Below are 20,342 nucleotides of genomic sequence, written 5' to 3' on the forward strand. Positions count from 1 at the left end.
ACCACCACAGCTACTCTTACCCTAAACCACAAACTACTATTGTTCATTTCGTTTTGCATTTTGAAAAATGGATTAATGTAATACAATACGAATAATACCCATGCGTTGAAATCCGTTTATAAACGTTACTTTTTTATAAGTTTTCGTGTCTCACTCATCCATGGCGAGGTCCTCCGGGCAGCTGTCCAAGTAGCTGCAAAATCAGTAAGAAAGATCATCTCTTGCTGAAACAGTGCGTACTGACTTTTCATTGTACGGCCTCTCCGGGGTGTTGTGGTACGAGATCAGCAGCTCCTTAGCCAGCATCTTGTCCGGGAAGTTGCGAATCAGGTATAGCCAGCACTGAATGGTTCTACACATAAGGGCAATAGTGAGTTATCACATCTGGCCATCATCCCACATCCTCGTACTAACGACACTAGAATAACTATTCTAGTGTCTTTTCTCATACTCATTCTGCTCCATTAATATGGTTTGTTGCTCGCGATCATAGTAGTCCGGGTAGTCTTCTAGTATGTCCAGCTTGGAGAGCATGGTCTCGTCCACTTCGTAGACTTCGCCTTCTATGTGGTTCCCCTCACCCGGCCGGGCGAGCAGAAATGGAATGTTGTAGCGGGTTCCCACAACCAGGGGAAACTTCGTTTCCGTTTTCCCCCTGCCAAGAAATCGCGCTTGGCCGTTCTCCTTTTTCGTCAGCCAGTGGTGATTGGGCTCACCGCGCTTCAGCGTGCCATACACAAAGACCCTTGCCGCCATTCTCAGCTTTTCAGCCATTGCGCTTCCTGCCGCCAGGCTTATCAGTTTCAAGCGGTATCGTTCTATCAAATCCGACCTGTAGATTGCACAGTCGACATAACCCGTCCGCTCTTCTTCTTGCTGCCATTCGCACCGAATCTAGCCTCCGTACACCGCGAGAAACTGAAGCACTCGGCCGGCAGTGGGCTGTGGAAAATTACCAGGGACTGCAGTCTAGCATCTTACTTCTATAACAGAATGAGAGGGCATTTTATTTTATTTTAAATTGCTTCAGTTTATTTGCTTTGTTTGTCGAAAACTATCAAATTACAGACTACGTTCGCTAAAACCTAAATAATGCGTATGGTACATATGTATCAGTTTATATCATTTGCCAATATATACGGGTATATATCGATCAGTACATCTGCGTCTGCAAGTACGGTCTTAAAATGCAACTACGGTAACATAAGATTAGTGGCCAGGCTATCCAGAGCACATCCAAAGAAACGGGCTACACCACAACCTAGGCTATTAGTTCTGGGCCTCGTAGGTGAGGTCGTCCTGGGCCGGATGCTTGTGGGTGCGGCGATGGCGCATAATGTATGGATGGGTGGTTGAGTTCTCGTAGCTTGACAAGTAGCGCAGGCTGAGTAGGTTCTCCGGGTACTTCTGCAGCAGGTACACCCAGCATGGAACGGTTCTGGAAAGGAAATTGTGACCCATCACACCACATTGCTGAAATGACGTCAGATCCGACTAATGCTCACCCTTCTCCAACGCCAATGTTCATATCGTGCATCTCGCGAGTGTAGATCTCCTCGCAATCCTCCAGGTTGTCCAGGGAATTGAGCATTCGGTCGTCCACCTCGTAGATCTCCCCTGTTACGTAATATCCCACTCCGGGCTTGTTCAGCAGGAAGGGAATGTTGTAGCGGGTGGCGATCACTAGCGGCAGCTTTTGGGTGGTGGTCGCCTTGCACCAGAACTTAGCGAAGCCGTTGCCAGAGCTGGCCAGGATTGAGTTGCTGGGCTGCCCGTACTTGAGGGCGCCGTACACGAAGAGCTTGCTCAAGGCGGAGGAGACTTTCTGTGGAGTGCGTGGGAGGTGGGTGTGGCGAAAAGACAGATAAGTAGGGTTAGGTTAGAGATCTGATAAACAGGTGGTATCTTGTGAGAGTTTGCTCTACTGGTATCAATCGATCGCCGTGGCTTATCAGGAGATCCGAATACTTTCCACTGGCTAGCCACCGCAAGTTATTGATAAGGTTCACGAAACGTCTCGGTGTTTGGCGAGATTCTCAGCTGAACGGCTTTTTGGGCGAGGATGGGATGGCTCAACCGGTTTCGTGCATTCACACGTTTATTCTTAAAGTCAGTTATTGTTGCTAATATATGTACATAGCTGTTTCGTATTTTTGAGGCTGAGTGCGTGCCTGACAAACTGCGCAGCAGCTACGCCTCTTCAGGTATATATGTATGTATGTATATACTCCATATCTGTACACATGTAATTAGACGCATTAATAATTGCTTAAATCGGTCTAATCATTGCAGTAAATGGATAACACACGCGAGCGGCCTTAAATCAATGTCATTGTTAGGAAAGCGGTTGCATCAAAGCATCTTGGCGAATCCGCTTACATAACCCAGAACAGGCGGCAGCTCACACTCAACATACATACATATGTAGATATCTTAAAAATTTCTATAAACTATCTGACAACCCTCCGATGGATCGGATAACTTAAAATGCCTTAAATTTGGTGCCCAAGCACTCAGGCTTTTCCACGCTTTCTATTTGGTGCTGCCCACTTGCCAAGGACGAAGGATAAGGGATGCGCATACATAAGCTAATAGTGTGCATGTGTGCGTGGGCTTTACAGTGTGCTGCACTCTTACTCAGCTTACCTTTGCTTGGCCCATTTTTCTCGTGTCTTTCAGTTTCTGGTCGAACCGCCTTGCAGATAATTAAAATTGCAAATTGCTGCACTAAGCAAAGGCGAGAGAGCTCTTCGGGATTGGATAGGATGGTGTGCAGGAGCTCCAGCAGAGATACAACCGCGCCGATGGCCAGCAAAACTCCAACTGAATCGTGATGGAGAACAACGGCTGCGGACACGGTGTTGCCGCCTGCCACTGTTTTTGTTGTTATTGCTGCTGGCACAGTGGAACTCATCACAACGTGTTATTGGTTCAATTTATATAATTTAATTGTATACAAACGTAATACACGACACTACGAGGAAAAGCAATGCTTAAATAATAATTATGTTATATATACAATTTCTCAGGTATTAAAATTGGAAAAAGAAAGAAAAAATGATCTGGTCTGTTTAGTGACTCTGCCCACTGTGCCTTGTCGTCGAGACCAAGAGGCCCGCCTCTAGTGAAACAACAACAAGTAAAACAATAACACGCCACACGCGCAAAGCTAAAAATGACGGTTCTGGTCTTTATCTAAGAAATACCCTCTAGGGGGTGTGGGTTAGTTGAAATACCCCAAATATTATAGGCCCCGCAAGCACAAACACTTTAAAATTCGGGCCTTATCAATGGCCTAATAACATCTGAACACAGAAGCCCCTCTTCAGATCCACGCTCCCTCTACGATACCCCCCTCGCAGCATTTTAGTAGGAGACGCCTCTGGAGAACACGTACGCATGTCTGCTCCGGTTTCTCTGCTGATCGGTGGCGATCGGAAATTATGGACTGTATATTGTAGTATTCTGCACTTCCATGTGTCCGATTTGTTATAAACAATAACAAAGTATCTTTGTAAATCGGCGGGGTGGGTGCGGCAACAACAACACCACAACCAAACCAGTTGACATGCGCTCTTTAAAATCAAAATCTCACAGCGCTCTCTGAATTGTGCCCTGCAAAAGGTAAGGCACTTAAGTTTCCGGACTCAGTACGAACTATCAAGCGTAAGTACATACATATATGGTTGCCCAAAAATTATTACAGGGTAAGCACTTAATAAAGTTAATGTGTCTCTTTGCGTTTTTTAATTTGGTATTTTGATATGGACGAATTATAGATTACTTTATGTTACTCCTTATTACCGTTTCCAAAGACAAGATTGCCTTTCCATAAGATTTTTAAATTAATCAAAAGCGTAACATAGTTTTGTAGTTTAATTCCTTAATAATAATAAACCTAATCAATAAATATATTAAAATCCAGACGTCATCAGCGGGACTTAAAACAGCCCCATTGCTGTCAAACCTCCTCTCTAGGTCAATAGTCCCTGGAGCAGATGCCGTTGTGAGCAAAATGGTGCTGTTTGTGCCGGCAGGCACACAAGTTGGGAGCGAAGCAGTAGGCTCGTGGTCCGCAGTTGCTGGAGGTACAGTTTAGGGTCAGTATGGCAAAAAGATAAAGCGACAATCAAACTTACTGATCACAGATTGGCATGCATTGCTGTCCGTGAAGTAGGCTGTCCCTTAGCTCGTATCCCTGGGCACAGATGCACCTTCCGTCGGAGGAGCAGGTGCCATGTGTGCAGCGTCTGAGAATGGGAAAGGGTACATGAACATGTACGTATGTACAGTTCCCAAGCGTTAAGGTGAGGAGCAAGAATCATACTCACCCAAGGCAGGGGTCCAGCAGACGGGCAGCCCTGTGGCGGCACTTTTGGGAGAGGGGATCAAAGTAGTAGTGCCTGTCCTTACGGCACACACAGAGGTCTGGTGCGGCGCAGTAGCCACCTGCCGCCACGCACCCGGGGAGGCACTCTGCGGCACACACCAACCCATCCGGATTACCCGCCAGATACTGGTCGGCACAGGGACAGGGTCCGTCCTCGAAGCACACTCCATTCCGGCAGACGATGTTACAGCGCCTCACGCACTGGTGGGTATTGATTACCAGCATTTCGTAGTCGGAGCAAAGCGGTGGAGGCTCGTTGATCTCCCAGTAGCCGTAGTCGTAGTAGTAGTGACCCTCAACTACTGCCCACAGCAGCAACTGCAGGAAGACCATCCGGCGCGACATCTCGGCTAATGGCAAGTGATGAGCCGCGGATTGGTTCCGGCAACGAAAGGGAGAGTGAAAGTGCTTTCCGGAGGCTGCGCACTTTGTGTACGGATCTCATTACGGCCTCGGTCACGATCACTGTACACAAACACAGTGCGGATGACGCAATGGCCCCCAACAGACTCGGCCAACTGATAACCGCTCGACCGAAGATCGTTTCGATCGGAATTGCACATGATCAGCTCGAATCGAAGTGGCGGCGTGCATTACTCACCCGAACGGGGGTGGAGGCAATGGTGGGGTTGGTGGTGGTGGAGTCGACAGATTGGATCCAACTCGAACGTGTGTGCAGAGAGCCAGGGAGAGCTGTTCGGGGACTGATTCTGAATTCGGAATGTCTGGATTTCCACGCTCTCAATGAGAAATCGGCGCCCACATCTGCATAAGGCACTGAAAACATAGGAAATAAGTTTTAAAAATATACACAATACATGCGACTTAGAAAATAAAAAAGTTCCTCATTAAATTACAATATTTTATATTCTTTATTTCCTCTAAGTCAACATTCTTACCAAACGGATAAGGTTAATAGTAATTTAGTTTTTTAAATTCTTTCGGGTTATTATCAAAATGTGATTCACCAAACCTTTTCTTCCAGTGCTCCGATTGGGGCCTGGCTCCGTCTGCGACTGCAGCTGGCTTTAATGGGCTCCATTCATTCGGTCGGTCGGAGTCGGCGAGAGATGACGCTGGCGAGGAACGGCAGCAGACACGCCTGCGCGAACGGAAGCTCAGATCCAAAGTTCCAGAGTGTGGAACAAAGTTGCCAAATAGCTGCAGCCGCTTGGGGGATAAGCGAAAACGCCATCGAGGCAGAGTTATTTCCGCGCTCGACTCTGTTTCAACTCGCTTCGACGTCAGCTGCGAATTGAGTTCTTGAAAGAGCTGCGGACTGGGCGGTCTACTGCCTCGCCCTCGCCCTCGTGGTCCCCCTATCCCCCTATCCCCCAGTCACCCTCCGCGCGCGTGTGAGTGGGGTGAATAACATAAAACAGACGGCAGAAGGCAGCGCATAACAGCGAGCGGCGAAAACATAAAATAAACAATTCCATTTCGGGCTGGTCAGCTGGGAGGAAGTTCTGGTCTGGCCCCGCGCTGCTGGTGGTGGCGAGTGGTGCGACGGTGGTGGTGGGTGACGGCAAAGTGGGTGTGGGATGTGCGTGCCCAGACAAAGCAAGAGCGCTTAGAGTCTACTATCTATCCGGCAAGTGCTGACGCGTTGCGGTCGTCCGTCGTCGATCGCTGAATCTGTGTACTCCGGAAAATCTGGTGCATCGAAATGTGCTACGTTATTATCACCAGCGCCAGTCTGGTGTGGTTCCTCTGTTCCCTGGTGGCGGACATGCTCTTCGCTGTGGCCTTGGTCACGCCCAGGTGGCTGGTGGGCCCCGCCCAAGGAACAGACTCCACCTCCAGCCCTCACCGCCAATCCTCGGTGGGCATCTACACGCGCTGCAAGGTCATGCAGGAGGGTGGATTCCAATGCGGCCGCTTCGACTTGGACGGACTGGCTACGGACAGTAGCGTTTACCCAAGCGAATGGAAAGCGGCAATGTTCTTCGTCACGCTGGGATTTAGTATACTCTCTGTAACGGTGCTCCTGACCCTGATCACCTGCTGCCGCCAGTCGGCCTTTGGCAAGAGCATACACAACATGACGGCCTGCGCCCAGGTGGTAGCAGGTAAGCACCCATTACTGCGATATCCTCGCAGCAGTTATGTTTGCATTGTTTATAGGAATATGTATGATGTTGGGTCTATTTCTGCATCCGATGGGATGGCGAGCGAACCGGATTCAACGTCTATGCGGCATGGATGCCGAGCCCTTTTACCCCGCCGACTGTAGCATAGGTAATTCTTTGAAACTGATCGTAGAAACTTACTAAACGTAATCCTTACAGGAGTTTCCTTCTACTGCGGAATCATTGGGTTACTTCTAACATTTACTGCAGCCGGTATTAGCCTAAAGGCAGAGTCTTCCAATATGCGAACCCGAGTTCGCAGACGCGTGGAGGCGGGCAGCAAACTGGTCTGTATTCCGTAGCTGCCTTTGGATACAATAAGAACACTATCTGACTTGGAGCGAGCATACTTTACTTCATTCTCGAATTAAATTTATCATTAGCATAAATAAACTTTTAACATTCTACAGTATAGATACAATGAGTGGGTATGGATATCCCATATGACCCTACTTGTTGCGCTTGCCCTTAGCTTTGCCAGGAGGCTTGCCCTCTACATCAGGCTTTGCCTTAGGTATGTAGACACCATGGTTCGTCTTCTTTAGGTGGGCAAACAGCTTGTTCTTGGAGTCAAAGACGAGCCTACAGGTAACACAAGTGTGTTGCGGCTTGGTCGGGTCGAGGTCCTCATCTCCGCTTTTTGGAGCCACCGTGGCCTCCTGTGTATTCGGTTCCGAAACCGTTTGCTCTAATAGCTTCACCTTCCTAGTCGTCGTCTTTTTGCTTTTACTCTTTTTGCTCGCTTTTTTGCCTTTACTCCAGTCTTCATCCTCTGACTCGCTCTTGATTGCCTTCTGTTCTATTGGCTCATCTGGTTCGTCACTGCCTTCCGCCTGCGCTTGCTTGACAGCTGACTTCCTTGCCTTTTTGTTTTTTTTGGATCGTTTGGCTAGCGAAGATTCTTCTTCGCTTGGAACCCCGTCGAAAGATATCTGATCCTCGGAGACTTGCAATTCTTCCAGCGATTCCTGTACGCCCATTAAACTGTCTTCATGTGCATTGTGGAAAGCGTCCTCTTCTTCCTCCATTTCCTGGCACAGCCGGTCGACATTTTCATTATGCTTTTTGCTTTCTTCGTGATTAGCACGCGCCTTGGCGTTTTTAAATGTCTTGTTGCACGCCACGCAGTAAAGATCGTCTACATACTCCACTTCGTACTCCTCGGCTTCCTGGCCGCCTTCATGGTCAAAGTCCTCGCCATCCTCGTCGTTCTCGTCTTCACCCGTGTAATCTTCTGACTCGCTATCGTACTGCTGCTCCAACTGCTTAAGCTGCTCCTCGTAGCCCTCGTTAAAGACATTATTCTTCCTGACGGCTGCCAGTTCTTCCTGTCGCTTCCTTAACTGCTCTTTGCGCTTCTCCTCCTGCTTAAGTCGATTGGCTTCGACGCGTTCTTCAAGCATGCGCCTGTAGGCCTTCACTCTGGGATCCCTTTTTCGCACGAAGTTGACTAAGTTGCGAACCTAAGTAAATGAGGTAAGTAAAATGTGTCTCGGAAGAACAAGCGAATTAATTGCTCACCTCTTCGTTGCGTTCCTTGCGGGCAGCCTGCACGATCTTTTTCATTTCCTTCTCCACCTTTCGTAGGATAAAGCGCTCTTTTATTTCGCGAACATCGTAGGGACACAGCCAGTCGTAGGTCTTCCGGGTACTGTATGCCTGCCAAAAGGCGTAGAACGGACCCACTACATCTTCGTAACTACTGTTCGCATGACCAAAGTCAGGTGCCATCCCCAGCCGGTCGTCCTTGTCCATGAACTCTAAGTCCTCCGAGGCGATTTGGACGAAGACGTCGGTGTACACGCGGTAAAAGCCGTGCTCATCGTCGCTATAGCCCTTGTAACAGGAACTCGTGAAGAACTGGAACACGTCTAGGGAGTTCTCCGCATAATCGGAGTTTTTGCCGCGCAATATCTGCTCGCGATGGTTGTCGTACCAAGACCGCTCCTGAGGATCAGACAGAACTTCATACGCTTGCTGGATCAGCTGGAAGCGCTCTTTGGCCTCCGCCAGTCGGTCGGGATTCTTGTCCGGGTGCCAGCGCAGGGCCATCTTACGGTACGCAGTCTTGATGTCCCCATCGTTAGCGTTTCTTTGGAGCTCGAGCTCCTCGTAATAGCAACGCATGTTTCTTATAACAACAAAAAATTTTGATAGAGTTGCCAGATGGGCGGAAAGACAGCTGACGCTCACAGTTGCGTTGCCAGTGCTGCAAAGCGCCACGGGAAAACGTAGATATCTAGCAAAATAGCTTACTTTTGGGCTGAGAGAGTTGAGCGTTTATTGTAATAGCTGAAAAAAACGTTAGGGAAACTATAGAAGCCTATTCTTAGTAGGTCTGTATTTACAGTTACCCAGCTAAGTGACTAAAATGCAAGTGGCATCTCCTAGCAGTCATACGTAACTGCGCATTCCGTCATTAGCTTTTTTACTTTTGACGACGACGGATGTTTCCTTTCGTGTCCGCGCATCCTTAGTTCACTAAATTCTGCCGCATGCTTTTCTCACTACCACCGAAGCTCACACATCACATACCCATACACAGGCACGGAAAAAAGTTAAAATCGGAAAGGTTCCTGTGAAAAGCAGCAGTTAAACTCATCAGAAGTTGTAGTTTTTTCCAGGAAGCAACGGTGCTTTTTTCCCTTAGTTTCCGAAACATTTTACCTAATTTGCATAAACTACAAAAAAAACTGGAAAAAACTGGACTGGAATCGAAGCTCGACTATTGCCAATCACCCATAACGATACAAGCAAAGTGCCAAAATGTCGTTTAGCATTTGAGTCTGCAGACGAAAAGGAAAATAGCTTGACATAAAATTTACAGTTACGTGGGATTTACAACCGTGGGCTGTAGCACACAGACAGGCCCACACATACACACACATACTTACATCGGATGAGTGCGGGAGTGGAGTCCTTGAAGCATCTCGGCTTACGAACAACCCCCACAACATTGGGTGCGTCGGTACTCGGCGCGACGTAATGGATGACGGCAAAAAATAACCGTCAACAAAAAACAAACAAACACAAGTATAGGAAGCCGACGAAGTCCGTGTGTGTTTTGGTGTAGATTTACCGTTGCCCTTTCATCTCTTGTGCGAGTGTGTGTGTGGGCGCCACAATAAAAGGAGGCGCAAAGGATATGAGGACAACGTTGTCTGCCGCATTTGCAAGTAAGGTAATTTCGCATAAAATTCCAGCACAGCCTCCCACCCAAACTATGGAAAATGTGTCCCTACTGAAAAGCTATTCGGCTTTTGTGCCGTAGTAAATGGATTTCCTTATCAGCCCAAAGTGGTCCCAGGAGTCCACTCCTCTTCATTGTTGCAGCTGAATTGCAGCCAGCTAGCTTAATGACCTCCCCTTTCAGGAATTACCGTCCGTCCACATCGGTTAAGACTAGAATACCACTATGTTTGGATCCAAGCTGCGCTCCTGGATGGAGACGCATATTGTGCGTCCGCGCAAGAAGGGCAGTAAACACAAGCAAGGAACTGTGGACGCAGGCATTTCTTGCGCGGGGAAGAAGGCGGGCACCTTACCAACACAGGGCAGCAATCTAACTAGCCCGGTCCTGACCAGTAGCGGAAGCCACAGCATCGCCAGTCCGGTGCGGAGGCGCGAGGTCTCCCCCATCCAGTGTCACGTAAGTAGCTTCCTTCCTAGTAGTATGAAGAATGCTTACGTCGATCATATTTCCGTAGCCTCCCAGTCGACGATATGGCTGGCAATCCCCAGATGAAGATTCCTACGTCATAGCCTCGCCCAAGTCGGATAATTTGCTTTACGCTCCGCAATGCTATCAGCCGCATCAACCGCTCCAGCAGGCGTCGCACCACTTAAGCGTGCCCAATAGCAAGGAAACCTCCTATGCGGAGAAATCGCCCACCAGAGTAAACTGCTCTTCGTCCTCCATATCGTCGTTGTCCTGGTCAACGGGATCCAAGGAGCCCTCTTCTGGCAAACAAGCCACTTTTAGAGAGCAGCCCTTAAATGGGGAATACCACATCCCACCTGAGGAGGAGGTGGAGTATGAGGAAGTTGGCGCTTTGCTGCTTCGGCCTGCACCCCCCATTGCAGAACAACAGCGCCCGCAGTCAGAAAACTTAAGTGCCGTGCGTCTAATCTACGAGGAAGAGCCAAGGCAAAGCAAGAATCATGTTCGTTACGGTCGCCTGCTTCCCTCTAAGCTAGCACCGGTTCAGCTTGGCGAGTCCCTGGATAATTTGACAGCTACACCGCCTATTCCACCCGCTTCACTTACCGGCTCGCGTATGCGAACTCCACGAGGAATTCAGCGCAATAATTTTATGTCGGGACCTCGGCCCCATAGCTTGCCCTCGCCAGAAAGCGCTTATTCCACGGGCTACTCCACAGATGGCACATCGCCCTGCGCCGCCAGCAACTATAATCCACCTGAGTACTACATTAACATGCGCTCGGGAACCCACTATTTCCCGAAGAGCGTCAACTCGCTGGCCGTCGAGGCCCAGCGTTACAAGTTCGGCCTAAACCGCATAGAGGAGATGTCGCCTATGGATCCGTTGCCCAAGAGCAACTTCGCAACTGCCACTCATGGCCTGGAGTCGTCGCCTAGTCCGCTAGCTCTGCGGCAGCAGTCAAAGCTCTTTGAGTGTGAGTTTCAGTGTTGTTAGCCCGCCTGCCGACAAACTGAGCAATTAACCCATTTAAAATCTCTACTTGGCTGAAGTAGCATCTCTCAACTGCTTCTTTCTCCCATTTTTGCAGCTCCCTCGCCGAGACAGCGCTGTCGCATAAGAACAAATCCCTGGTACAACACGGGAGAGCTCTTGCCTACCTCCTCAGGCCCCACACGCATGGATCTGGATGCGACCAGTACTACCTCCACGACCTCGTCGGGCATTAAGTCAAGCAATGAACTGGAAGTTCCGGTGGCCAAAACAATAGCAAACAAAGCAGGAAAGCCAGTCCCTTATGCAGCAACCCCCAACTGCAGAGCTACTCCTAGCCAGGCAGCCAAACAGGCTGATATGGACATTGTTGGGGGAGGGCCTGGTGTTGCACCTGGAGCGGGAGTCGTTTACGAGTCCGAGGGCTCCTCGACTTCGACTGAAGTGGAAAATATGCATGCCCCACATACTATTAAGCGGCGTCACTTGGAGCACGCCGAGACTACAACAACTTCAGCGCCCGTGGCAGCTGGTGGTGGAACTGGAGCTACCACCACATCCTTCGTTCTTAGTGACGACGAGGCCACCCTTAATGAAATGATTGGGAAGTTCGACGAGAGTTACATTTACGAAAAGGAAACTGATATATTAAGGTGAGTTGCACTCGTTCATTGCTCGACAAGTAAAATCAAGTTGTCTTTTTATATTTAATTCGACTTCCAGCAGTGATTCAGACCTTACTGACTGCTGCGCTTCGGAGCTAGACACTGGACAGGATGCGGGTGATGAGTGTGATACAGACGAGTTGTTGGACATTGACTTTATAGACACTTCATCCATGCAAGAGGTGGAACTGGACCGCAAGGATCTGTCACGAAATCTGGGCAACTGTCACTACTATTCTAATCACCCTATCAGTCCGATGCTCAATCGAAAGGCATCAGTCCGTTCCCGACGCAAGAGCGGCCAGGAGACAGGGGAAAGCTCTCAACAGCGCCGACGCAAGCGGTTCCTTAAAACACGTAAGAAGAGTTGTGAAAATCGCGAAAAGACCTCTTCGTCACCCCTTCGTGAGCCACGAGGCACCCGAAGTGTGGGTGGCACCCCCGTCTGTTTGCGCCGCAATCTACTGGGTCCAAGGGAGAGGTATAAGACAACATTTTAATAATTATATATAGGCTTTTAAAATATTTTGTCTACAGAATATACAAGACGTCTCCCCTGTCAAACCGCTCCAACTCGCTAATCTTTGGAAGCATGAAAAAAAAGTCCACACTCACCATCGCAGAAAGCGAAAAAGCACTTCTTAAAGCAGACTTGGAGGCTGATATGAAATACAAACAACTAATTATGGAAGCGGAGTCCTTGCTGGAATCGATGAAGAACAGCTTACAGAGGTAAGGAATGTTAAAGTTTCAATATTTGATTCGTTATTAATAACATATCACGATTAGCATTCCCAGAGACACGCCTGTCGCCAGCCCAAGACGAGTGAATCCCTTAGCTAACAAGCGCGTGGAAATGCTTAAAAACAGTGAAGTGGACTCAAAAAAACAGACTCTGGTTCCGAACTCTCCTCCGCTTGAGCATGAGTTAGCAGCAGCCATTAATAAGCGCATAGAGATGCTTAAGTTTGAGACATCGGCTGCTTCTTCGCCACCAAACAGTCCTAAGCCTGCCCGATGCAGTCCTCGCAAAACGCATCTGACCAACTTTATGAATCAAAATGCTCCACCAGAGTTGCCGCCACGCAAAATAAAAGGTAACCCTCCCTCTGCTCCACTCTCGCCACAACTTCAGCTAAATGGAAGGAGTATTCAGGAGAGTCCAAAGACCAAGCGACGCACGATGATGGTGACTTCAACGACCACGACAACGGTGATCAGCTTCAACGGCAGTGATTCTGAGATGGAGTGCATAGCTGTAGAGGATATTGGCAATCACAACTACTTGCCTCAGCCGCAATCGAATACGGTGGATGGAAAATATGGATCGAATACGAAAATGCAAAATCCATTGCATGCCGAATTAAATATTAATAACAACTTTTACTGCCCACACAGCGAGCCCTTAAAGCGCAAGGTATACAAGGGTAGCTCATCGTTTGAGCGCATAAAGAAAAACTTCGACTTCGAATTGGGTAAGTAATTCGGCTTCTTTGTTAGTGAAGTATTTAATCAAATGATACACAGATTCGAACGGACGGTGCAAGTCTAATGAGCGTTCGCAAATTAAGCTTTTGGCCTCCGTGTCGGCCAAGAGCTCTATGCAAGACGTGACCGTTGACGAGGCCAAGGGCCATGCAATAGGCGGTAGTAACCGCAAGCAGCAGCTCATACTGAATACCATTGTCGATTTAAAGCGCAGCTTGGAGCATCAAAGCCATCAACTGAGTGGATTTAATGGCGAATAGAACTGAGTGAACTAATAGGACTAATATCATCATCATACATATTCACAATGCATCATATAGAAAGTAACTAGTTGGCTAAGATATTGAGTCCAAAAGAGTCCCTCAGACTAGACACTGAAACGAAGCGCAATAACTTTAACTTATAAGGGAAGACGATTATTTACAAAAATACTAGAATACTCAAGGGCCGTAATAGACCATATGAACTGGTGCAGAATCTTATCACAAAAAGTATTTAGCATGTAGCGAATTGTTTTTGACGGAACTTTTACATTATAATCGTAATCATAACCCAGAAGTTTTCAAAGTAATATTTTCAGTTTTAAAATGTATTTTAGACACCATAGATTTTAGTTAAAGCATATCAAAAGATTTGTATACTAAGTAATATTCTGTTGAAATTAATCGTTTCTGTTATTTACACCAATTTTGTTTTGGACATATACATTGTTTTCATTAAAAACTCGAAACATCTATTTTGTGCGGTCTATGTGCCCAAGCTGAAAGTGTGTTCAGAACACTATTTCCGTGGCATGTCCATTATACTATCCTAACAACTCATACTATCCAATCATAGCTTGAATACGTTGATATTAGTAACTATACCAAACTACATAAGTTAATAACTGGTAGTATTCCTTAGTTTTTAACGAGCGTGAGCGCGTGTGCGTTAATGTGGAAAATATACTAACATTTCAATGCAAATCCCATTTGAACGTCGCCTACACTTATAGAGCTCATCTTATTGCTAAACTTGACAACACATCTCACCTAATTATCTATATTAGAAAAGTATTCGGAAGTAGACCTTTAAGTAAACCATATTAAGATCCATCCAAATGAAAATTGTTTAGCCAAATTGTTTGTAGAATAATGAAAAGAAAAGGCATTGTTTTACTGTTTTGTTTCCTTGGTTAAGTAGATAACGACTATTGTGTTTATATGCCAGACATTGGATTAAACAACGGAAATAGAACTATATTCCAGCTGGCATTACCATGAATTTAAAATTTTGTTGAATTGGCAAAAATTTTAATGTTATCAAATTGGAAAAATTTGGTTGTAATTTGGATTAATCGACTCATGTAATTATTTATGGTGTTGTGTACCCAATTAATATGCATATAGACGCTGTAGAACCTACACGATGAATACATTATCTAAGTCATACTGTACGTGATAATAAACTTAATGAAAACCCTAAGACCGAAATCAAACCATATCCAAAATCGAAGAAGACCCACGGAACTGTAAGTATAAATTAATTAAATAATTCTCAACGGTTTTGTTTGTTCTTCTTAGTAGTACGTATATATGTTTTTGTAGCTTTGCGAGCTTGTTGCTCATCGAAATTAAAATTGCAATTTTCGTTTTTGCTTACGTACTAGTGCCTGCTTCTAGTGCCTCTGGGTGGGCAGGAGGGGTAGTGGTTCGGTATGCTGTGTTAAATTTACTTAATTAGTTTCACCCGCGACGCGACACTTGAACATCGAACGCCAGCCTGCAAAGCGAAAGACGCACGCCGCGATATCAAGACATCGAACTCGCTATTTTGAACTTTAAATGGGCAGCTAATGCGTAGTTCCACCCAGCCCACAATGACGGCTTGGACCTGCAGCTGTCATGTTAATTTATGCACCCTAGATTCCAAATATTCAATTGGATTTCCGATTAAAGCGACCTTAAGACAATCCAACGAGCTTTTGACAAGATGACTTACAAACCGCAACTTAGGAAAGACTGCAGCAGATTCACTTTAAAGACGGGGATTTACATCCGTTCGAGTCCCAGTAGCACCACGTGTGGCCTGAGTGATATTCGTTTCTGCCGAATACCCATTATCCTATCAGTCGACACATGTAATTATTGAACCCATGTACTTTGAACGTCAATAAAGGACCAATATTTTGAACTGCCTCATTAATTGCTCTTCCACGTTCGAACAAGATGCCAGTCATCGTGGAATTTCCAGAGACGTCGATCCGATCCCCGTTTCTTGTCATCTCGTCCATTATTGTGTCTGGCGATAAAAATAAACTCGCACTGTTCTAAAAATCCCCAGAGGAGCATCGGCAATGGAAAATTAGCAGACAGATCATGGACTGGCCGCTGCTAATTATGCAAATGGAGGCGGAGACAGGGAGCGGGCTGGGCGAGGAACACTGGCCTGCCCGTTGGAATACCAATTGACCAGGCCACGCTTGAAACATCAAATCAGCATTAAGTCGGCAAAAACATGGCTCGGAAGAGTTGCCATAAAGTGCGTGGTGGCCCAGTGAAGAAGGAGGCGCGACCTGATCTGGCTGCGTTGGAGATGCGCCCTAAATGGACAAACTGGTTCGCCTTCCACAATCTGTGCGCTTGCCAGGAGAAGGAATGCACTCGGAAAGGCAGGGGCCGGTCTACAAGCGGATTCGCTTTCTTACTAAGGGTATGAAAGGTGCTTAACCAATTTCCGAATGCTGAATACAGTGAATTAGCTTAAAAATAAAAAAAAAAATAGAAAAACAATGTAAAAAAATGTAAAGTCTCACTCCTGAAAACCCACTTATTGAGTTCCGCGCTCGACGATTTCCGGTTAGGGTATTGCCATGGCCGACTACAACCAAGATGTGATCTGTGCCTGCAGTGCAGCTTTCGATCTCGAGCGCGCCGAAAGCTTTGAGCGCCGAGGAAGGGGGCTACTATGTTGTTGTGGTTTCTGTTTGCCGTCGTGTTGACTGTTGTGCGTTGTTGCTGCTTTTTAACGTCTTTGTCGATTATTGTTATTATTATTGAGATTCTTGTTGTTGTCGCCGCTTTGGTTTTCGGCCGTAAAATGTTACTATAGAGTCGGCTCGGTGCGCCAGCGCAGTTGCGGGCTCTGCCGCAGTCGCTGTTTAGGGGAACAGCGAAGTGGCGTCGCCGCAACCGCTGTTTTTAGCCATGAAGGTCATGCCCAGGTGTGTGGCATTCAGATTCACCTGAGCCCGGGCCGAGCCCGATACTAAGTCCGATACAGAAACCGAATCAGAGTCGGGCCAAGCCGAACTGCAGCTCCAAAAGGTGGGGTGGGCAGAGGGGCACGTTGTTGTTTTGGCAGTTATGAAACTAGTCCAATGACTTGCCTGTGTTAGTGTGCGTCTGACTCAAGTCCGAGCTTTTGCCCGTGCCTCGTCTTCTTGTAAGCGTGTAATTACCCACACTGCTGCACAGGGCGTATGAGTGATCTTCCCCATGCTGTTATTGTCCAGTTCTCAATGTTGCGTCAGCCACATCTTCAGAGTTTCGCAACGTGAGACAAATGAGCGCAATACTAAGACAATCGCACCTCGTTCTGAGAAGGGGTTTGTGTACGGCAGGCAGTCGATACGAGGAGTACCCAAACCACAGGTGACAAAGGAAAATAGCCCAGTCATGCGGCACTATGCAAAAATCGGCTCAGCCCGCTGCGTAGCGGATTGTCCGGTTCTGATTCTCGACATCCAGGGAACGGGGCTTTTAACTTGATGTGATCTCTGAGTGATTGCCTCCACACAAACAGGTCACAGTTGCCTGCCGAAAATGGCACCCACCTCAGCGGCATCGCCGTGCGACAGATCATGATTACATTTCTGTTCTCATTTGTTAACGTTAGTAGCAAAAATATCATCATAGCATATCCTTCTGAGCAGAGCCCCCTTTCCCATTGAACCTGTTCCTGGCTTATTGGCTTCAAGTGCCTGTTTCTCAAAAAGCCACTGACGTCACGACAGCTCTTTGGGTTTTCGAACTTGGCCCACCTTTATGCGAATGTGAGTGTGGGTCCCCTTTAATGTGTGGAGTGGGTCAAGCTAATTAATTTCGAGGGTGCTCAATTAGCGCTCGCTCCCATTCAGCCGGAGATCACGTTGGTCGCTGGACTTTGAGAGGGTCGGTGCATCCCACCCGGGGCGGGAATCGCGTTTCGGGTAACGCGGATTGGGAAACTAGCTCTACGGATCCGCAGAATGTTCGTGAATGAATATCTTTGGCGCGATTTAGCGCGCTCTGTAATGTCTGCCGTTTGAGCTCGGCCAACTCGGCTTCGGACGTGTGTGTGTGTCGAATTTCGAGTTTTTGGACTTTGTACCAGAGGCTACAGCCATGAACCGACTTCGCAGTGCTGGCTGCCAGCACGGTCCGGGCCCCGCCAATCCCCGCGAGATCGTGAGCGTTGTTTGCGCTTGGCTATTGATCTGTTAAAAACTCGCAGATGGGCAGGGGTTGGGCGTGCGGACAGGAGGGGGCCGGTTATTCGGCAATGTGACGTACTGCTGACAGCATAATGCGGAATTCTGTTCTCGGCGCCCGATTCGGCGGCAGAAACCTAACCATATCCATATCCAAATCCATTGGTCTGCGGCCATAACGAGACCAGCATCCGCGAATGAAAGCAGGAAGCGATCGGGTACTGGGGAGGCGACCCTAGCGGCGTTTCGCTAATCCAGTCAAAGTTAGACACAATTGTTAAGGCGCGAGCCAAGATCTCCGCTTCCGCCTGCGTACGTCGATCTGGGGTCAAACGGAAGTGTTTCTCGATGCGCTCGGACCTTTAATGCTAATCTGCGATGAAGCTGGTCGGAGTGCCGTTATTAATTAATTTCTCGTTTCGATTTGCATGCCGAGTTATTGTTATTTTCGGATCTCAGCAGCGGCACGTGATAATATTTGGTTCCGACTTCGTTTCTCAGCTGCGGCGATGGCTGCAGCTCAATGCTGCAGAGCACCAGCTCCAGCCTTGGACACTTGGACTCCGACCTTGGGCAGTACCGAAATGCTTAACCATTACAAACGGTCCAATCTGCTGACTCACGCCGACTCTGACTTTCTTTGTCGCCGCAGAGATATGCTAATTCCTTGGGGCGAGGGGCTGAGGGCGGTTCTCTTGCTCTGCTCAAGGTTCAGATGCTTTCGGTCCGGATGGGGTCAATAAACGGAGAGGCAACAAGGCAGCATAGGCGCAGTATCGATCTTCGCAGAGCTTGGATACTTCCGTCTATCTCGGCGTCGTCCGGGGTTAAGGCGAGCGAACGGCCAACAACAAGCGGAAGCCGAAGGCAACTAGAACCGTAAACAAGTTTTGGCTCACAGCAGCCGAAATCTAAGGCAATCCACCATTCCAAAACAAAGTTTCGAAAGAAACCCCAGCTGAGACTGGCGCAGTTGGCAAACGGCTGGCCACCCCTCCCGGACCATCCGGCGATGCGGAAGCCGTAGCAGGGCGCTAATTGATTGCCCGAGAGGAGGCGTAGAACCTCTCAGAATAAGAAATCCCCCGACTCACAGCCGGGTTCGATCCCAACCAATTCAGTGGGCCAGGAGGAAGACCCTGGAAACCGCTCAAGTGGAGTCTGCCGATAAGCACGAAACAAGTTCATGGCTTCTACGTTAGACTGGTAGCAATTCTCGACACCACCATGATAAGGCCACGTCCAAGAGCACAGCCATAATGGAAACAGAAATAAACACTAACTAGCTGTCAAGTGGCCGCGGCAAAAAGCACAATTAACTTGGCCCAGATACATACTTATCAGAATAGTAACCGAACCCAGATTGAGATGGATTGCGCCCACCATTAGCTTGAGTCGCATGTTTTTTCGCATGGAACCGCATTTTCGGTCTTGATCCAAGAACTCAAGAGCCACCAGTTCCCTGGGCCTCCCACGCCCTGAACTTGAGCGAGAGCTAGATATGCCCATGAGTCAGTCGCATGATCGGTGCTTTTTCACGGTCACAGGCTTCGAGTCGGCAGGGCGGGGAGTTACTTTGTTATTGGACGAATGCTTCGCCTCAAGCACTTTATCTATGCGGCGATAAGGTTGCCTCATAGGCTTCACCTAGAAGTGGTTCGAGGAAAAGTTTTCCCTTTCCCCGAGCTACGCCTAATCAAAGACACCAGAGGAATAATACCAGTGACTCTCCAGATGTGGCACGCGTTTGCTTTCGTTAAATAACCTGGAAGTGCGATTAGATTGAGAAGTTTCCGATTCGGATTGAGAAGTACTGCAGATTGTAGAAGCACACAAGCATATAAGGAAACCTGGATAACAAGTGGTCACGTTGGTTATGTTGTTGCTATAAATACAAATTATATCGACTCTTTGTTTTCAGTAGGATAAGATAACGAGGAATTTCCGTTTAAAAATAAAACATCAGTACGACTGATGGATTTTAAGAACGAATTAAGAAATTTCGATCAAATGTGTAATACAGCTTAGAATCTTCAGAGAAGTGAGTTTAAATACCTCCATTGCTATATTGACAACAAGAGTGCCAACAAGCACTTGCTCCAAAACTCGATTCTTGTACGGGGTATCCACTGTAATCTAAATAGCACATTTACAATGGCCAATGCCACCTTTCAACCATTCGACTCCGCTGATCCAAGCGGCCTTTGTACCCATCGCACGAGCCAGAACTGAAATTTAGCTCCGTTGGCACTTTCTTTATCGTTGCCAAGCCCCAAAAAGCGGGGCCCAGGGGGCTGACCAGAACGAGCACAGTAAAAGAGCAAGCTGAATATATTTTCTAAGTAAAATTTATTTATTGTGTATAAATAATTCTCTTTTAGCTCTCGCACAAGCGCTATTAACGTTAGTAATTTACAGTTTGCTCTGCAGTCCTCGTTGTCGAACCAGGGACACACAGTCGGATATCCAGGTCACCTTTGGTGGGGTTTGGGACGATCCTCCCTACTCCCGCTGTAACCACTGGGTGTCCCTGGTCGGCTGCGAAGAGGAAATCAAACGAAACAT

The 20,342-nt window shown here is 47.7% G+C and overlaps 6 protein-coding genes across 8 annotated transcripts; 2 read left to right on the forward strand and 4 right to left on the reverse strand.

Moving 5' to 3' along the window:
• Positions 1–42: 42 nt before the first annotated feature.
• On the reverse strand, positions 43–871 carry LOC117137191 (putative gamma-glutamylcyclotransferase CG2811). 2 transcript variants are annotated; one of them, XM_033298517.1, is made up of 3 exons: positions 452–871; positions 245–352; positions 43–181 (listed from the first exon to the last, which is right to left on the reverse strand). In XM_033298517.1, the coding sequence occupies exons 1-3, from the start codon at positions 772–774 to the stop codon at positions 151–153; spliced, it is 462 nt and encodes a 153-aa protein (XP_033154408.1). In that variant the 5' UTR covers positions 775–871; the 3' UTR covers positions 43–150. The 2 variants fall into 2 exon arrangements, with proteins under 2 accessions (XP_033154408.1, XP_033154407.1); XM_033298516.1 differs by having other exon boundaries at positions 43–193; positions 452–870.
• A 138-nt stretch (positions 872–1,009) lies between these two features.
• On the reverse strand, positions 1,010–2,834 carry LOC117137506 (troponin C-akin-1 protein). The gene is made up of 3 exons (XM_033298986.1): positions 2,647–2,834; positions 1,506–1,825; positions 1,010–1,438 (listed from the first exon to the last, which is right to left on the reverse strand). The coding sequence occupies exons 1-3, from the start codon at positions 2,659–2,661 to the stop codon at positions 1,270–1,272; spliced, it is 504 nt and encodes a 167-aa protein (XP_033154877.1). The 5' UTR covers positions 2,662–2,834; the 3' UTR covers positions 1,010–1,269.
• A 1,029-nt stretch (positions 2,835–3,863) lies between these two features.
• On the reverse strand, positions 3,864–5,446 carry LOC117135718 (wnt inhibitory factor 1). The gene is made up of 4 exons (XM_033296150.1): positions 5,364–5,446; positions 4,332–5,167; positions 4,140–4,250; positions 3,864–4,082 (listed from the first exon to the last, which is right to left on the reverse strand). The coding sequence occupies exons 2-4, from the start codon at positions 4,733–4,735 to the stop codon at positions 3,980–3,982; spliced, it is 618 nt and encodes a 205-aa protein (XP_033152041.1). The 5' UTR covers positions 4,736–5,167; positions 5,364–5,446; the 3' UTR covers positions 3,864–3,979.
• LOC117135717 (LHFPL tetraspan subfamily member 2 protein) lies at positions 5,434–6,931 on the forward strand. The gene is made up of 3 exons (XM_033296149.1): positions 5,434–6,459; positions 6,515–6,628; positions 6,679–6,931. Exons 1-3 carry the CDS (start codon positions 6,057–6,059, stop codon positions 6,819–6,821), a joined length of 660 nt encoding a protein of 219 aa, XP_033152040.1. The 5' UTR covers positions 5,434–6,056; the 3' UTR covers positions 6,822–6,931.
• On the reverse strand, positions 6,855–8,686 carry LOC117135716 (dnaJ homolog subfamily C member 21). The gene is made up of 2 exons (XM_033296148.1): positions 8,041–8,686; positions 6,855–7,982 (listed from the first exon to the last, which is right to left on the reverse strand). The coding sequence occupies exons 1-2, from the start codon at positions 8,644–8,646 to the stop codon at positions 6,969–6,971; spliced, it is 1,620 nt and encodes a 539-aa protein (XP_033152039.1). The 5' UTR covers positions 8,647–8,686; the 3' UTR covers positions 6,855–6,968.
• Positions 8,687–8,968: 282 nt separating this feature from the next.
• LOC117135715 lies at positions 8,969–14,320 on the forward strand. 2 transcript variants are annotated; one of them, XM_033296146.1, is made up of 8 exons: positions 8,969–9,700; positions 9,893–10,168; positions 10,227–11,157; positions 11,272–11,827; positions 11,898–12,320; positions 12,377–12,571; positions 12,629–13,314; positions 13,367–14,320. In XM_033296146.1, exons 2-8 carry the CDS (start codon positions 9,935–9,937, stop codon positions 13,585–13,587), a joined length of 3,246 nt encoding a protein of 1,081 aa, XP_033152037.1. In that variant the 5' UTR covers positions 8,969–9,700; positions 9,893–9,934; the 3' UTR covers positions 13,588–14,320. The 2 variants fall into 2 exon arrangements, with proteins under 2 accessions (XP_033152037.1, XP_033152038.1); XM_033296147.1 differs by having other exon boundaries at positions 11,901–12,320.
• Positions 14,321–20,342: the final 6,022 nt, after the last annotated feature.

Source organism: Drosophila mauritiana, chromosome 2R (genome assembly GCF_004382145.1).
Source record: "Drosophila mauritiana strain mau12 chromosome 2R, ASM438214v1, whole genome shotgun sequence".
Taxonomy (NCBI): domain Eukaryota; kingdom Metazoa; phylum Arthropoda; class Insecta; order Diptera; family Drosophilidae; genus Drosophila; species Drosophila mauritiana.

Coding starts and splice junctions, on each gene's coding strand:
- LOC117137506 (XM_033298986.1), bottom strand. Junction 1,439..1,505: donor AACATTGGCGTTGGAGAAGG/GTGAGCATTAGT, acceptor TTTCCTTTCCAG/AACCGTTCCATGCTGGGTGT.
- LOC117135718 (XM_033296150.1), bottom strand. CDS start 4,735: ATGTCGCGCCGGATGGTCTTCCTGCAGTTGCTGCTGTGGGCAGTAGTT. Junction 4,251..4,331: donor CTGCTGGACCCCTGCCTTGG/GTGAGTATGATT, acceptor TCCCATTCTCAG/ACGCTGCACACATGGCACCT. Junction 4,083..4,139: donor TGCATGCCAATCTGTGATCA/GTAAGTTTGATT, acceptor CTGTACCTCCAG/CAACTGCGGACCACGAGCCT.
- LOC117135716 (XM_033296148.1), bottom strand. CDS start 8,646: ATGCGTTGCTATTACGAGGAGCTCGAGCTCCAAAGAAACGCTAACGAT. Junction 7,983..8,040: donor GCAAGGAACGCAACGAAGAG/GTGAGCAATTAA, acceptor TCATTTACTTAG/GTTCGCAACTTAGTCAACTT.
- LOC117137191 (XM_033298516.1), bottom strand. CDS start 774: ATGGCTGAAAAGCTGAGAATGGCGGCAAGGGTCTTTGTGTATGGCACG. Junction 353..451: donor ATATTAATGGAGCAGAATGA/GTATGAGAAAAG, acceptor CCTTATGTGTAG/AACCATTCAGTGCTGGCTAT. Junction 194..244: donor GAGAGGCCGTACAATGAAAA/GTCAGTACGCAC, acceptor CTGATTTTGCAG/CTACTTGGACAGCTGCCCGG.
- LOC117135715 (XM_033296146.1), top strand. CDS start 9,935: ATGTTTGGATCCAAGCTGCGCTCCTGGATGGAGACGCATATTGTGCGT. Junction 11,828..11,897: donor AAGGAAACTGATATATTAAG/GTGAGTTGCACT, acceptor TTCGACTTCCAG/CAGTGATTCAGACCTTACTG. Junction 12,572..12,628: donor ATGAAGAACAGCTTACAGAG/GTAAGGAATGTT, acceptor TATCACGATTAG/CATTCCCAGAGACACGCCTG.
- LOC117135717 (XM_033296149.1), top strand. CDS start 6,057: ATGTGCTACGTTATTATCACCAGCGCCAGTCTGGTGTGGTTCCTCTGT. Junction 6,460..6,514: donor CTGCGCCCAGGTGGTAGCAG/GTAAGCACCCAT, acceptor CATTGTTTATAG/GAATATGTATGATGTTGGGT. Junction 6,629..6,678: donor CCCCGCCGACTGTAGCATAG/GTAATTCTTTGA, acceptor TAATCCTTACAG/GAGTTTCCTTCTACTGCGGA.